At 48.8% G+C, this 12,125-nt stretch overlaps 3 protein-coding genes and 1 non-coding gene across 7 annotated transcripts; 2 read left to right on the forward strand and 2 right to left on the reverse strand.

Moving 5' to 3' along the window:
* The first annotated feature begins 1,281 nt into the window (after positions 1 to 1,281).
* On the forward strand, positions 1,282 to 6,042 carry LOC100829620 (elongator complex protein 2). Of its 2 annotated transcripts, none has more exons than XM_003574643.3 (10): positions 1,282 to 1,508; positions 1,612 to 1,699; positions 2,044 to 2,129; positions 2,326 to 2,479; positions 2,676 to 2,836; positions 2,916 to 3,587; positions 3,707 to 4,022; positions 4,127 to 4,344; positions 4,912 to 5,089; positions 5,209 to 6,042. In XM_003574643.3, the coding sequence occupies exons 1-10, from the start codon at positions 1,344 to 1,346 to the stop codon at positions 5,703 to 5,705; spliced, it is 2,535 nt and encodes an 844-aa protein (XP_003574691.1). In that variant the 5' UTR covers positions 1,282 to 1,343; the 3' UTR covers positions 5,706 to 6,042. The 2 variants fall into 2 exon arrangements, with proteins under 2 accessions (XP_003574691.1, XP_010235249.1); XM_010236947.2 differs by having other exon boundaries at positions 2,326 to 2,476.
* A 77-nt stretch (positions 6,043 to 6,119) lies between these two features.
* Positions 6,120 to 8,348, reverse strand: LOC100829927. Its single transcript, XM_003574644.4, has one exon. The coding sequence runs from the start codon at positions 7,067 to 7,069 to the stop codon at positions 6,329 to 6,331; it is 741 nt and encodes a 246-aa protein (XP_003574692.1). The 5' UTR covers positions 7,070 to 8,348; the 3' UTR covers positions 6,120 to 6,328.
* Positions 7,894 to 10,810, reverse strand: LOC100823584 (agamous-like MADS-box protein AGL11-like). Of its 3 annotated transcripts, XR_002964257.1 has the most exons (10): positions 10,343 to 10,527; positions 10,200 to 10,253; positions 10,058 to 10,076; positions 9,872 to 9,933; positions 9,746 to 9,773; positions 9,524 to 9,585; positions 9,194 to 9,293; positions 9,015 to 9,071; positions 8,276 to 8,901; positions 7,894 to 8,144 (listed from the first exon to the last, which is right to left on the reverse strand). XR_002964257.1 is itself a non-coding variant. In XM_010235332.3 (9 exons), the coding sequence occupies exons 1-9, from the start codon at positions 10,525 to 10,527 to the stop codon at positions 8,386 to 8,388; spliced, it is 1,083 nt and encodes a 360-aa protein (XP_010233634.1). In that variant the 5' UTR covers positions 10,528 to 10,810; the 3' UTR covers positions 7,955 to 8,385. The 3 variants fall into 3 exon arrangements, 2 of the variants coding, with proteins under 2 accessions (XP_010233634.1, NP_001288314.1); XM_010235332.3 differs by having other exon boundaries at positions 7,955 to 8,901; positions 10,343 to 10,810; NM_001301385.1 differs by lacking the exons at positions 7,894 to 8,144; positions 9,746 to 9,773; positions 9,872 to 9,933 and having other exon boundaries at positions 8,386 to 8,901.
* A 1,155-nt stretch (positions 10,811 to 11,965) lies between these two features.
* MIR160E (microRNA MIR160e) lies at positions 11,966 to 12,110 on the forward strand. Its single transcript, NR_126882.2, has one exon. It is a non-coding gene; the product is annotated as a microRNA MIR160e (primary transcript).
* The last annotated feature ends 15 nt before the right edge of the window (positions 12,111 to 12,125 follow it).

Below are 12,125 nucleotides of genomic sequence, written 5' to 3' on the forward strand. Positions count from 1 at the left end.
CGGAGCTCGTGCGGATGGAGCTCATGTGCCTCGAGTTCTGCCCGGAGCCGCGATTCACGGCCGTCGAGCACGGGAAGATCCGCCTCGCCGGCGGGTTCCCGCTGGAGCAGGCGCCGCAGCACCTCGTGGGCTCGGTCGGCGCCGCCGGCCGGCAGGATGAGCTGCTGCTCTTCATCCAGTACTATCCTCTGCCAGCCGAGGGGTACCAGATGCAGAGCCTGTGGAGGATGGATTTCTTCAAGCGGGAGTGGACCATGGTGTGGAAGCTCGACGGCCGGGTGCTGCTGCTCGGCCCCTCGCGCTTCGCCGCGTCGCTCCCCGCCTCCGAGCTCGGCGTCGAGGACAGCTGCGTCTACTTGGTTAGAGAGGAAGACATGGTCATTTAAATTCTTAAACTGGAATTCTTCAGCCAAGTCAGGGTTCCCTATCCCTACCCTCGAAATCCAGACATGTCCGGCGTGTATACGCTCGCGGCCAAAGCATGCGGCTTTGATGCAGCTCTCTAACTTTCTTACTTTCCCGTCAATTCGGGTGTCTTGCTGTCAGTGATGGTTGAGATATTCAGACTACCAAAGCAGTTCCAGGATTATGAGCATCTGCATCTACTTTTATTCGCAGTCCAGATTCAGTAGACACAATGCCATGAAGTTCTAGGTGCCGTTGGCATCTTCTGAGATGTATTGTAAAACTATTCCTGTTTGTGACAAAATATTGCTATAGCATGTGCTGTTCATATTCAATTGAGCGGTGTTGGCTTTTCACTCCCATTTCGTTGGAGCACCAGCAGTGGTACATGTTGAATACCTTGTGCACAAATTTGCTCCATGCATGAAGTATCATCTCTGCCTGCAACAACTTTACAAATCACACTATTTTTCCCATATACACAAGTAATGACTTCCCTGTTATACATACATACTTTGTCCAACTATATATTCAGGTACATATACCTTTTGCTACTGCGTTGCAGGGATTTTCCAGGCTCCAGCAGCAACTAAAGCTGAATGACAAGAAATTGGAAAGCAACAACCTCAAACCACATGAGTAAGTTACAGTTTCAAATTCTTAGACTGATGGAAAGCTCGAGCCGAGCTCTATCTGGAAAGCTCCAGCCATGTCTGTAGACAAGGCATACATGGGCCTTGGGAGGGACAAACAAGATCAGACCCACGAAACAACCTTTAAAATTGGAGAACGAAATGATTCTAGGCTGGACTTGGGCTGGGCCTGGACCAGGACTGAACTAAAGCCCAGCGAGGCTGAGCCACTTCGACCCAGCAGTAACCAACCAACCAAACCCTGAAGAACCCTAAGCTACAGCCCTGCTTTGCTTCGCCGTCGCGATGTCGCCGGCGGACGGGGAGCTCGCCGGAGCTCGCGGGGAAGTGGTCGCGGAGAGGGTATTCATAGGCGCCGGATGCAACCGCGTGGTGAACAACGTCTCGTGGGGCGCGTGCGGCCTCGTCGCCTTCGGCGCACAGAACGCCGTCGCCCTCTTCTCCCCCTCGGTCCGTCGATGTGCTCTTCTCTTTGTTTTGTCAATTTTTTAGGTGTTCATTTGGGTGCTTGTTTGATCCAATTGGTATCCATTCGTGTTTGTTGCCGGTACAGAGAGGGGAGATCGTGACGACGCTTCCTGGGCACAAGGCGGCGGTGAACTGCACTCTGTGGCTGCCGAGCAAGAAGGATGTACTCCAAGGTGTGCCTCTTTTCCGCACGATTTCTATCCTTTTTTTGGGATCCCTTTAGCCCTCGCTCTCTCGTATCTGAACTGAAATGCTTAGCTCGGAGAACTGAAATCCCCTTCAAAAAAAAGTTAGACAATCATACTGAAACAATCGTCTGTTTTTGTATTGTGACTTGCAAGGAGCTAGCTGTATGCTTGTACTGTTCCATGAATTATTTCAGGTAGTAAGCTGTAGATATGTGGCACTAGTCTAGATCAAAGAAAATAAGCGTTTGTTAAAATAAAAAGGGCTCTGACCATTAGGTCCCGAGTGCTGAACTGTTGGCTGTTATTTTGTTTTATTTGCACCTTTGCAGTTCGCGGCAAGGAGACACACTATCTATTGTCCGGAAGTTCTGATGGTGCTATTATGGCATGGAAGATTGGTTCTGGTAAAAGAGAGGTATTTTTTTCTTCTGTTTCACCTTTTTGTTTTTCTTGTCGTCGAAATTCAATTTGAGGCCTTCACTGCATTATCTTGAAATTGAAAACTTTCTCTGGTTATGCTTTTACATGCTTGCTGGGAAAATGACAAACTGTTTATCTCGGTCAGGTTGACCAAGTAGTTTAATTTTTCTTTTTTTTTATCTGCTTTGCAGTGGTCTCATGCTTTGCAATTGCCAACGATGCATAAGAAAGGAGTGACCTGTCTTGCTGGAAGGATGGTGTCGGATACGGTTTCAATTTTTGCTTCCACCTCCTCAGATGGTATGGTGGTTATATGGGAAATGACAGTTGAGCCCACTGCAGGTGGTAAGATGATTTATATAGCATTTTGATACTTTGCATACGGAACCTATTCTTCTTGGTTGTCTTGAAGAGCAGCATTGATCTTTAAGTTAGTCTAAAACAAAATTTATAAGACAAATTCTATTAACTCGCATGAACTCAAAGCTTTAGAAAATGTGTACTGTCATCCCAGTTAAGTTATTTGGTTTCTCTTCTGCAGGCAGCTGCAATGTGTCATGTTTGCATTCTCTTTCTGTTGGTTTAAAACCAATGGTTTCACTTTCATTAGCGGTGTTGACTGAACAGGGAGGCCGTCTGATTTTAGCAATGGGAGGTTTAGATCATAAGGTCCACATTTATTGTGGGGATCTGTCAGGCAAGGTTTGTACGAGTTTTTATTCCCTCCATTGCTATCCCTTCTTGCATTTCTTGCCCTGACTAGTATTTTTTTTATGTGTAGTTCATTAAAGCCTGTGAGCTTAAGGGCCATTCTGATTGGATTAGAAGTTTAGACTTTTCTCTACCAGTGATGACTGGCAGCGGAAAGCATAGCCTTTTTCTCGTAAGCTCGTCTCAGGACAAAACTATTCGGATATGGAAGATGACGTCAGATGATGTTTCTTCTGGCTCCACGCTTCAGTCAAGGAAGGAAAATATTGGGATGGCTTCCTACATTGAAGGTCCTCTATTTGTGGTTGGTGATACAAGTTGCCAAGTATCGTTAGAGTCTCTTCTTGTTGGGCATGAGGATTGGGTATATTCTGTAGAGTGGCAGCCTCCTACGCTCTTGCTTGGTGATGAAGCTCATCAGCCTATGAGCATATTATCTGCATCTATGGACAAGATGATGATGATATGGAGGCCAGAGAAAAATACCGGTCTTTGGATAAATTCAGTGACTGTTGGTGAGTTAAGTCACTCGGCACTTGGATTTTATGGTGGCCATTGGGAACCTGATGGCAAATCTATTCTTGCACATGGCTATGGTGGATTTTTTCATATGTGGAGGGATGTTGGCCTGGAGTCCGAAAATTGGCTGCCTCAGATTGTCCCATCTGGTCATTTTGCACCAGTTTCTGACTTAACATGGTCCAGATCTGGCGAATATTTGCTAACAGTTAGTCATGACCAGGCAAGTTCTTGTACTTATTTCAGTTTCGATCCAATCTTATAGAATCAATCTTCGATTGGTTGTTACTTTCTTGTTCTACTTGCTAATCCTCCTTTGCATGAATGTTTATTATTATGCAGACGGCACGCATATTTGCTCCTTGGAGAAGTCATGTCAACCCAGGAGATGTGACCTGTTGGCGTGAAATTGCTCGTCCACAAATTCATGGGCATGATATTAACTGTGTGGCATTCATTCAAGGCACAGGGAACCACCGATTTGTTTGTGGGGCTGATGAAAAGGTCTCTAGAGTCTTTGAAGCTACTTTATCGTTCCTGAGAACCCTTCAGGAAGCAACTTTGTTGAAACCCAACAATGAGGATTTTGATGATGTGCAAGTGCTTGGAGCAAATATGTCTGCTCTTGGGCTTTCACAGAAACCTATATACACACATGGTAAAAATCCCCTGAACGTTGGGCAATAACTACTCTCAGCTTGTCATAACTACTGTATTATTTTTTCATTTGAGTGATACTTTTGTATTTGATGGTGTATTCAGGGGGAAAGGAATCCCCGAGCAGTGCTTCCAATGATGGTCCTGATTCCATGGAGACGATTCCTGATGCTGTGCCAACTGTGTTTACTGAGCCTCCTGTGGAGGACCAACTAGCATGGAATACCTTATGGCCTGAATCTCACAAACTCTATGGGCATGGTAACGAACTATTCTCCATCTGCTGTGATCAAGCAGGGAAGCTCGTTGCATCATCGTGCAAGGTATTACTGCTTGTTTTCTTGCTGTGGCTGAAATTCATGTATGATATCCAATATCAATTGAGTTCATCCAGACATAACCATTACAGCATAATCACTTTACGTTGATTATTCTAGTTCAGAGCACGTACGCTCCAGCTAGATGCTCAAATGTAAATCTGCAAACATATGCTTGGTTTGCATTTTCATAAAAACTCCAGGAATGGGTGAATGCACATAGGCAGGGGCGGATCCAGGACCAGGGCTGCCGGGGCTGCAGCACCGGTCCAGTCCAGCATCATCTCCTTATATTCACATGGTTTGTATGAAAGATTAAGACTAAAACATGATAAATATGCTTAATTAGCCCCCTACACAATATGCATAGGATTAGCCCCCCTTTAATCCAATTTCTAGATCCGCCACTGATTCCGGGAGCCTTTTTTACTTCTGAGAACCATCAAGCATTTTAGCTGTGCAGCAGGAAAATATTCTTGTGCTTGTGCATCGTCATCTAGCATTAGCTGATGCAGAACATGTGTATGTTTTGCTACGGAGACAGGGAGTTCTGATGAGGATTTACTCTTGCAGGCTCAATCAGCACCAGTTGCTGAGATCTGGCTCTGGGAGGTTGGAACGTGGAAAGCCGTCGGCCGCTTGCAGTCTCACAATCTGACAGTTACACAAATGGAGTTTTCTTCTGACAATGCTTTTCTTCTGAGTGTATCAAGGGACCGTCACCTGTCTGTCTTTTCGATTAAGAAAACTGGTGAGAATTTTTTTCTTATGGTCCTGTAGTTTCATATAATTAGTTGCCTTCTCAGCTGTGTTGGATCAAGTGCTCACGCTCTGCAATTGTTGGTGTCGTTCCACTCGTGTAACTCTTAGATGAAGGAGCACAGCATCATCTGGTTACGAAGCATGAAGCACACAAAAGAATTATATGGGCATGCTCATGGAACCCATTTGGTTACGAATTTGCTACTGGATCAAGGGACAAGACTGTGAAGATATGGCGTGTTCAAGATGCATCTTCAGTCAAGCTGCTCATAACATTGCCACAGTTCTGTGACAGTGTCACAGCACTGGCCTGGACAGGCTGTGATCGTGCTCGGAATGCTGGTATTATTGCTGTCGGCATGGATAACGGACTAATTGAGCTCTGGAGTATTTCGGGGGGAAGAAGTGCTTCTGACAGTAGCTCAGATCCATCTCCACTCAGCGTCGCATGTATTCTTCGGTTTGATCCTTTGTTGTGTCATGTGTCAACCGTACACCGTTTGCGGTGGCAGAAACACGACTCTTCTGATGAGAAATCAGCACTTGAGCTGGCTTCATGTGGAGCTGATCACTGCGTAAGGGTGTTTGTGGTCCGTGATGGTTGAGATATTCATACTACCGAACAATTCCAGCATCATGAGCAGCTGCATCTAGTTTTTTGGCAGGACATAGGGGTAGACGTCCAGATTTTGTAGACAGACTAAAAGCCTTGAAGTTCTTGGTGCCTTTGGCATCTTCCCAGATGTGTTGTAAAACTATTCCTGTCGGTGAGAAAATATTGCTATATCACAAAGCATATGCTGTTCATATTCAATTGAGTGGTGTTGGCCTTTTTTTACTCCCATTTTGTTAGAGGTCTCCAGCACTGGTACATGTTGAATACCTTGTGCAAAACTTTTGCTCCCTGTATCATCTCTGTCTGCAACAACTTTATAAATTCCAGTATTTTCTCCATACACACACAAGCAATGGCTTCCATGTTATACACACTTTTTTCCAACTATATATATTCAGGCAGCTACATATACCTTTTGCTACTGTGTTGCAGGAATCTTCCAGGCTCCAGCAGCAACTGAGCTAAGTAAACAAGAAATTGGAAAGCAGCAACCTCAAACCACATGAATAAGTTACAGTTTGCTTTGGTTTGCCTTAACCCAATTCCATGGTACAGAAACCTCTGAAATTTCATACAATAAAATCAGAGACAAAAAAGGATTCAGATGTGGAATCACTTTGATGTTCTGCATGTCCTAGCAAGAAGAATTCCATTGGGAGGTGCAGTGAGCTCCAGCTCACAAATGGCAGTCACCCAGTAGGTGTAGTGCCAAGACCAGAACTTCTCCCTGACCTTGAAGCTGCCTCTGATGGTGTACATGACCTTGTTGCTCTTCATCTGGTTCGCCAGCTCTATGGCAACCTCCGGGGGCAGCGTCACCTGGCTGGACACCATGTGGATGTTGATGACGGTGAACTGGCCACGCCGCTGCCTGAACGCCGGCAGCGCCTGTGCTGCGACCAGCCTGCTCCGGAAGAAGAGCTCCACAGCAGCGGACTGGATCACCACGTCGATCTTCTGGTTGGGGTTGGAGACGTTGGCCACCAGCATCATGTCGCCGTTGAAGTAGGCCGGCCCCGGGCCCGGAGGCCCGCCGATGCAGACGATGCTGCTGAGGGCGGCGTTGGCGGTGTCGAACGACGGCGTCCTCGGCTTCAGGGAGAGGTACATGATGAGGATCACCATGCCGGTGATGATCAGGAGCACGCTGAAGGCGAAGCAGACGATGGCGGCGCACCACATGGCCGGCGTGGTCCGGTGCCGCGGCTTGAGGATGATCTTTGACGACGACAGCGAGGCCGCCTGCCCCGGCCCCGGCCCAGGCAGCAGCGCCGCCTCCGGCTGCTGCTGCTTCATGCTGATGATCTTGTTGAGGATGGTTCTCGGAGATTGGAGGTGGTAAGGAGTACCCATTGACGGTTGATCTCAGCTTTAGCAGCAACAGCAACGATCAAATCACCAAGAAGAGAAGCTATCAGATGGATCAAACAGCCAATCAAGCAAAGAGAGTATGGGCGTTGGGACGGGAAAGCAAAAGCAGAGCAAAGAACGAGAGCAAGGGAATGAAGTAATGGAGTTAAAAGGAGAAGGCAACAACGCGAATGGCGGGGTCCCGAGATAAAGAAGAGGGGGAGCAAAAGGAGAAGCTTTTTGAAAAATGGGTGGAGCTGGGCCCGGCCTGTCATCGTCTCTCCGGTCTCCATTGTGTTTCTTCTTTTCCTCCCCATTGAAAATTCAGAGCTGCTTCGAGTAAAGGCAAGGTGGCTGCCTGCGATTAGTCCGGGGTCTGCTTTAGGGGGAAATAAAGCCTCGGTTATTGGTCTTTCTGATGCTTCCTGCTTGGTGTTATCTCGAATGTGCCCTGATTAAGCAATACTGGAAAAAGGAGATGAGAAAAAAGGGGGAAACGGAAAGAAAAAGAAGTTGCTAGTAGTAGAAAATTTGATGTTGTTTTTTCACGAGGCGTAGTAAGTGGCAAGTTAGTTACATTTGGTCACTGTCAATGCAGATTGCCGCGATAATCTTTTCTGTAAAGCTAAGCTCGATGATTACAAGTTGGAACCACATATGTGGGAACTGATGACAAGTGGCGTGTGCAAACCGCATGCTAATTAGCACATGAGGCAGTACTTAGAAGAGTCGTTTTAAGTTTACCCTCTCCAGCCTCCAGGAGAGACGAAGTAGGCACAAGTTGTTGCTTAACTTAAGCTCGGAAAAGGGGCATAGAGATCTAGAGAAAAAGAAAGACACGCCGACCTGTTCTCGATTTCGAAATAAAGGAAAGGGGAAGAGGAGAGGAGAGAAGAACGGGGTTAATTCATGGCTAAGGAACCACCAACATTCTTTGTCATCGGTCAGAGACGATGCGGAAAAGCTTTTTGGTGCCTGCCGCGACAGCACAGCTTTACAGGAGAGCAGCTTCCCTGCTTCCGCCGCGCTGTCTTTCTTTTGACCCCCAACTCCATCCTCTTCGCTCTTCAGTTCAGACCTTGCTCCAGGCCGAGTGTTAATTTTGTCCAAGAGTGCAGTACATATAAAAATGAAGTACAGTAGCAAAAATTATTGTCGGATTGTCGGATTGTAGGATACCATATTAGCTACAAGTATTAATCTTCATACCTGTATGATTATTATAGTGCAGTTGAATCTCTCAAAAAAAATAGTGCAGTTGATGAGCTCCTGCCCGGGTCGTGGTGGTCATGAAATATATAAGCTCTGAAAATGAGGCCTCAGGGGATGCCCGGCGGCATGGCGGCGGAGTCGTAGGCGGCGGGCTGCAGGACGGGGGGCGTGCCGGCCGTCTCGTCGCTGGTGGGCATGGTGTACGAGCAGCTCGCCGACGCCTCCACTTCCTGCTGCTGCTGCATCGTCGTCGCCATCGCCGGCAGGCCGCCATTGCCGTATGGGCCGCCGTCGTCTGGGCCGAGGCAGTGCTGCATGAGTGGGAAGGGCGTGGCCGGGATGAGCGTCGAGAGCAGCTCCGTGCACGTGTACGCCTGCCGCCACGCCTCGGCCTGTGAGGAGCTCGCCTCGTACACGTCCTGGTCACGGAGGTAGATCATGGGGTCGGAGGCCGCGAAGAGGTTGTGGTGGGCCGGGTTGCTGGGCCCGCCGCTGGGGTCTGAGGCCCATAGGGCCGCCGCGTCGGCGGCGAACGCGCCCACCAGGCCGGAACCTTCCCCTGCTGCCTGCTGCGGAGCCGGGTGGTGGTGGTGGTGCACGTACATCTGCGGACCGTTCCCGCCCTGCAAAAAAAAAAACGCCGACCATATCGTCATTTTGCCATTGATCATTAACTTCCTGATACGCGATATCAGCCGCATTTGCGCTGTGATCTCGGCGGGAGATCGATGAATACCTGCATTCCGGGCGCCGTCGGGTCGAACGGGGCCATGTGGTTGCTCAGCAAGTAATTCTGCAGTCAGCAAGTAATTGTTGAGAGATCAGGATGCACTTAATAAGATCAATCGGCAATTCCGAGGCTAAGAAAAATCTTGTTGTTGTGAGCATGTCTATGAGCATAATATACGTATATACCTTCCTCTCGACGACTCGTGTGAGCATGTCCATCAGGAACTTCTCGCAGCCGTCGATCTCGCTGGCGGACCCGAACGCCGCGGGATCCGGCTCAAACAGCCTGTAACACAAAACGCACATGCACCGAGTATATTCCTTTTTGAAGCACGATAAAAAAAAAGGGAAAGTAGACATAAAAGGAGAAATGTACTCCTTATTTGACTAGCAAAAACTTGCGTACCTATACCCTAAAAAGTGTCACGATACAAACAGATATATTTACGAATGAGAAAATAACGTACGGTTACGTACTACCTGGGCGTCAAGAAAAAAAAATTAGTTATGTGCTACCTGAGGCGTTCTTCAGAGATTTGGAGTTGCTGTTGCGAGCCGTAAATCTCCTGCTGAATCTCCTGCAATTCGCACAAAGAATTACTATATATCAACACGCACGGTTGGTTTGAGATGCGAAAACTCTGTTTTTTACTGCCTCCCTCCGAACCATATTATTGTCCCAGATTTAGCAAGACAATGACAGGTAAATCTGGCCGGAGGAGGTATTATTATTCTCACCTCGATCTTCTCGTTCAATGCCCCCGGGCTGAAATTTTCCAAGCACAATCAGTAAATGGAACGGTACTATATTAAAAAAGAGAAGTGTGAATTGATGAAAGGAATATGTGTATGGGACAGGCATACTTGGCCATCTGCGTCGCCATGTCGCTCTCACGCTTAAGCCTTTGGAGCATGCTGATGAGGTACTGCATCGTGTTGCAGTTTTGGTGAGTGCTAGATGCTGACCTTTGTTACGGATTCAAAACATAAAAGACAAAATTACTTTTACGAGTTTGTTATGGCTATATATAGCCTTTTTCTTCTTCTCACCTCCCGATTCTGGATGGGTCTGCAACAGCCACACACGAACCAAATCCAGAAAAACAAGATCACTCGAGTCGGTCAGTAAGAGGATCCGAACATGATACTAGTATTTGGTTGTAGTATTTGTTAAGCAACGAGGCGCACTCACTCTCCCCTGTCATGGTCCGTCATGTTGAGGTACCGGAGAAGCACGTCCTCCACGCTGATCATCACAAAGCATGCATAAACATCAGGAATTCAGATTCCGAAAGAAAGGAAACGGCGGCCGGAGAGAAGGTTAGTACTACTAACCCGTGGCGGCCGGAGAAGGGGCAGAGGCGTTTGGAAGGGGAGAACATGAGGAGTGCGATGTCGATGTCGCAGAGGACGGAGAGCTCGTATGCCTTCTTGATGAGCCCGTTCCGGCGCTTGGAGAAGGTCACGTGCCGGTTCGTGTTGTTCTCGATCCTCTTGATGGGCAGCTTCACGCGCCCCATCGTCCCGCCCCACGGTTATTACTCACTCTAGAATAATCCCTTTTTGCGCGCGGGGGCGTACGTGTGCACGACGCCGGCGAGGAAAGCCAGCCAAGGCCCGGCCGGGATCTGTTGATCAATGGCGGTGGGGAGAAGTTCTATATGCATACGGGCCCTGGGGGCGAGGCGATCAATGGCGGGAGGAGATGGAGAAGGGTTGGGCGCCGGCAGGGAGGGAGAAGAATGGCTGGATGGAGAAGAGGCGGTTGATGGGTTTGGATGGAAGGATCGGGGCGGGCGGGTGGGAGCGGTCCTAGGAGCGGTAAAGACGGGGGGCGAAGGGTGTTGGGGAAGCTTAATTAGGTGGTGATTCGGGTTTTACACCGACCGTGCGCGTCCATGCATTTGCGTTTACCTGCTTCTTCGGACTCCCAAGGGGCAAGGGAGAAACGAAACGGATGTGTGCATTTATAGACGAGAGATCTCTCGTGGTTATGATGCCCAAATCACCCCGCTTTGAGTGTGCCGCATCGAGGTTTTGATTTCGGGGAATCGATGCTGGTGGGTGGTGGACCAGAATAATAAGGTAATAAAGGGCCGCCGGCCGGCCGGCCGGGGAGATCAATGAATCGAGGAGGCCAGGAGTCTTGGGTCGCCGGGTATTGCAGTTAGGCAGGAGGCGGCCGGGCGTCGCGTGGTGATCAACCACGACGCCGTCGATCTCTTTCTTTGTTCTCTTCTTCCTCTGCCCTGCTATATATCTTGGTCCGCCGTTCTGGATTTGATCCGAATATCCGATGATCCGTCTAGGCTGTCCCTGTTTCTTCCTTGAGAAAGAAGTTGAGTTCTTCTTTTTTCTTTTCTTTTCTTTTCCCACCAGCAAGATACACACGGGTCGTCTCGCGCCGTACGGCCGGCCGTGCGCACGTGGCTCGCACTCTCCTCGCAACGGCCTGTGGATCGCGATAAGGAAGGAGAGTTCGCCGACCAATAACGGGCCGGCCCATCCTTCGCGCTCTCCGATCTACCGAACAAGCACTGAGCTGTTTCCTTGTTGCCGCCTCCGTCCGGTAAATTCCCCACTTTTCTTACTCCCAACTCTTCCCCGGCCGCCACTCTGCAGTAACAGGCAAAGACAACAGATGCCGTATTTGGCTGCGCTCTCTGTAAACCGGATTGCACCTACTGGCTATTGGACAATCATCCAAAGGCTAGAGCACCTTTTTCTCTGGCTGGTCCTCCCGATGTATGTGTGTATGGATGGTGTTGCAGCTGAGTAGCACGTCCCTTTTTCTTCCTATCCCCTACTGCACTCCTTCCTGTTTGCGTGTCTGTCTTCCTCCTCCTCTTCCTCATCCTCAGCCCGTCCTTGCTTCCTTCAGACGCACACAAACAACAGTTTCAATGCAGCAAACAAAGGCGCGCTCAAGCATGAAACGGGCGAGGCTTCAGTCAGAGATAAGGTAATTAATGGGTGATGTTGCCTTCCTGCCTGGCTCCCTGAATGCCATCTGAGAAGCACACCACCGTGCCTGGCGTGGCTCCTGGTTGGCATTGAGGGAGTCATGCAGGGTTGCAGGGTACGTCCTCGCTTACTCCCTTCACTCTCCCCCCTCAAT

The sequence above is a fragment of the Brachypodium distachyon genome, chromosome 3, assembly GCF_000005505.3.
Source record: "Brachypodium distachyon strain Bd21 chromosome 3, Brachypodium_distachyon_v3.0, whole genome shotgun sequence".
NCBI lineage: Eukaryota > Viridiplantae > Streptophyta > Magnoliopsida > Poales > Poaceae > Brachypodium > Brachypodium distachyon.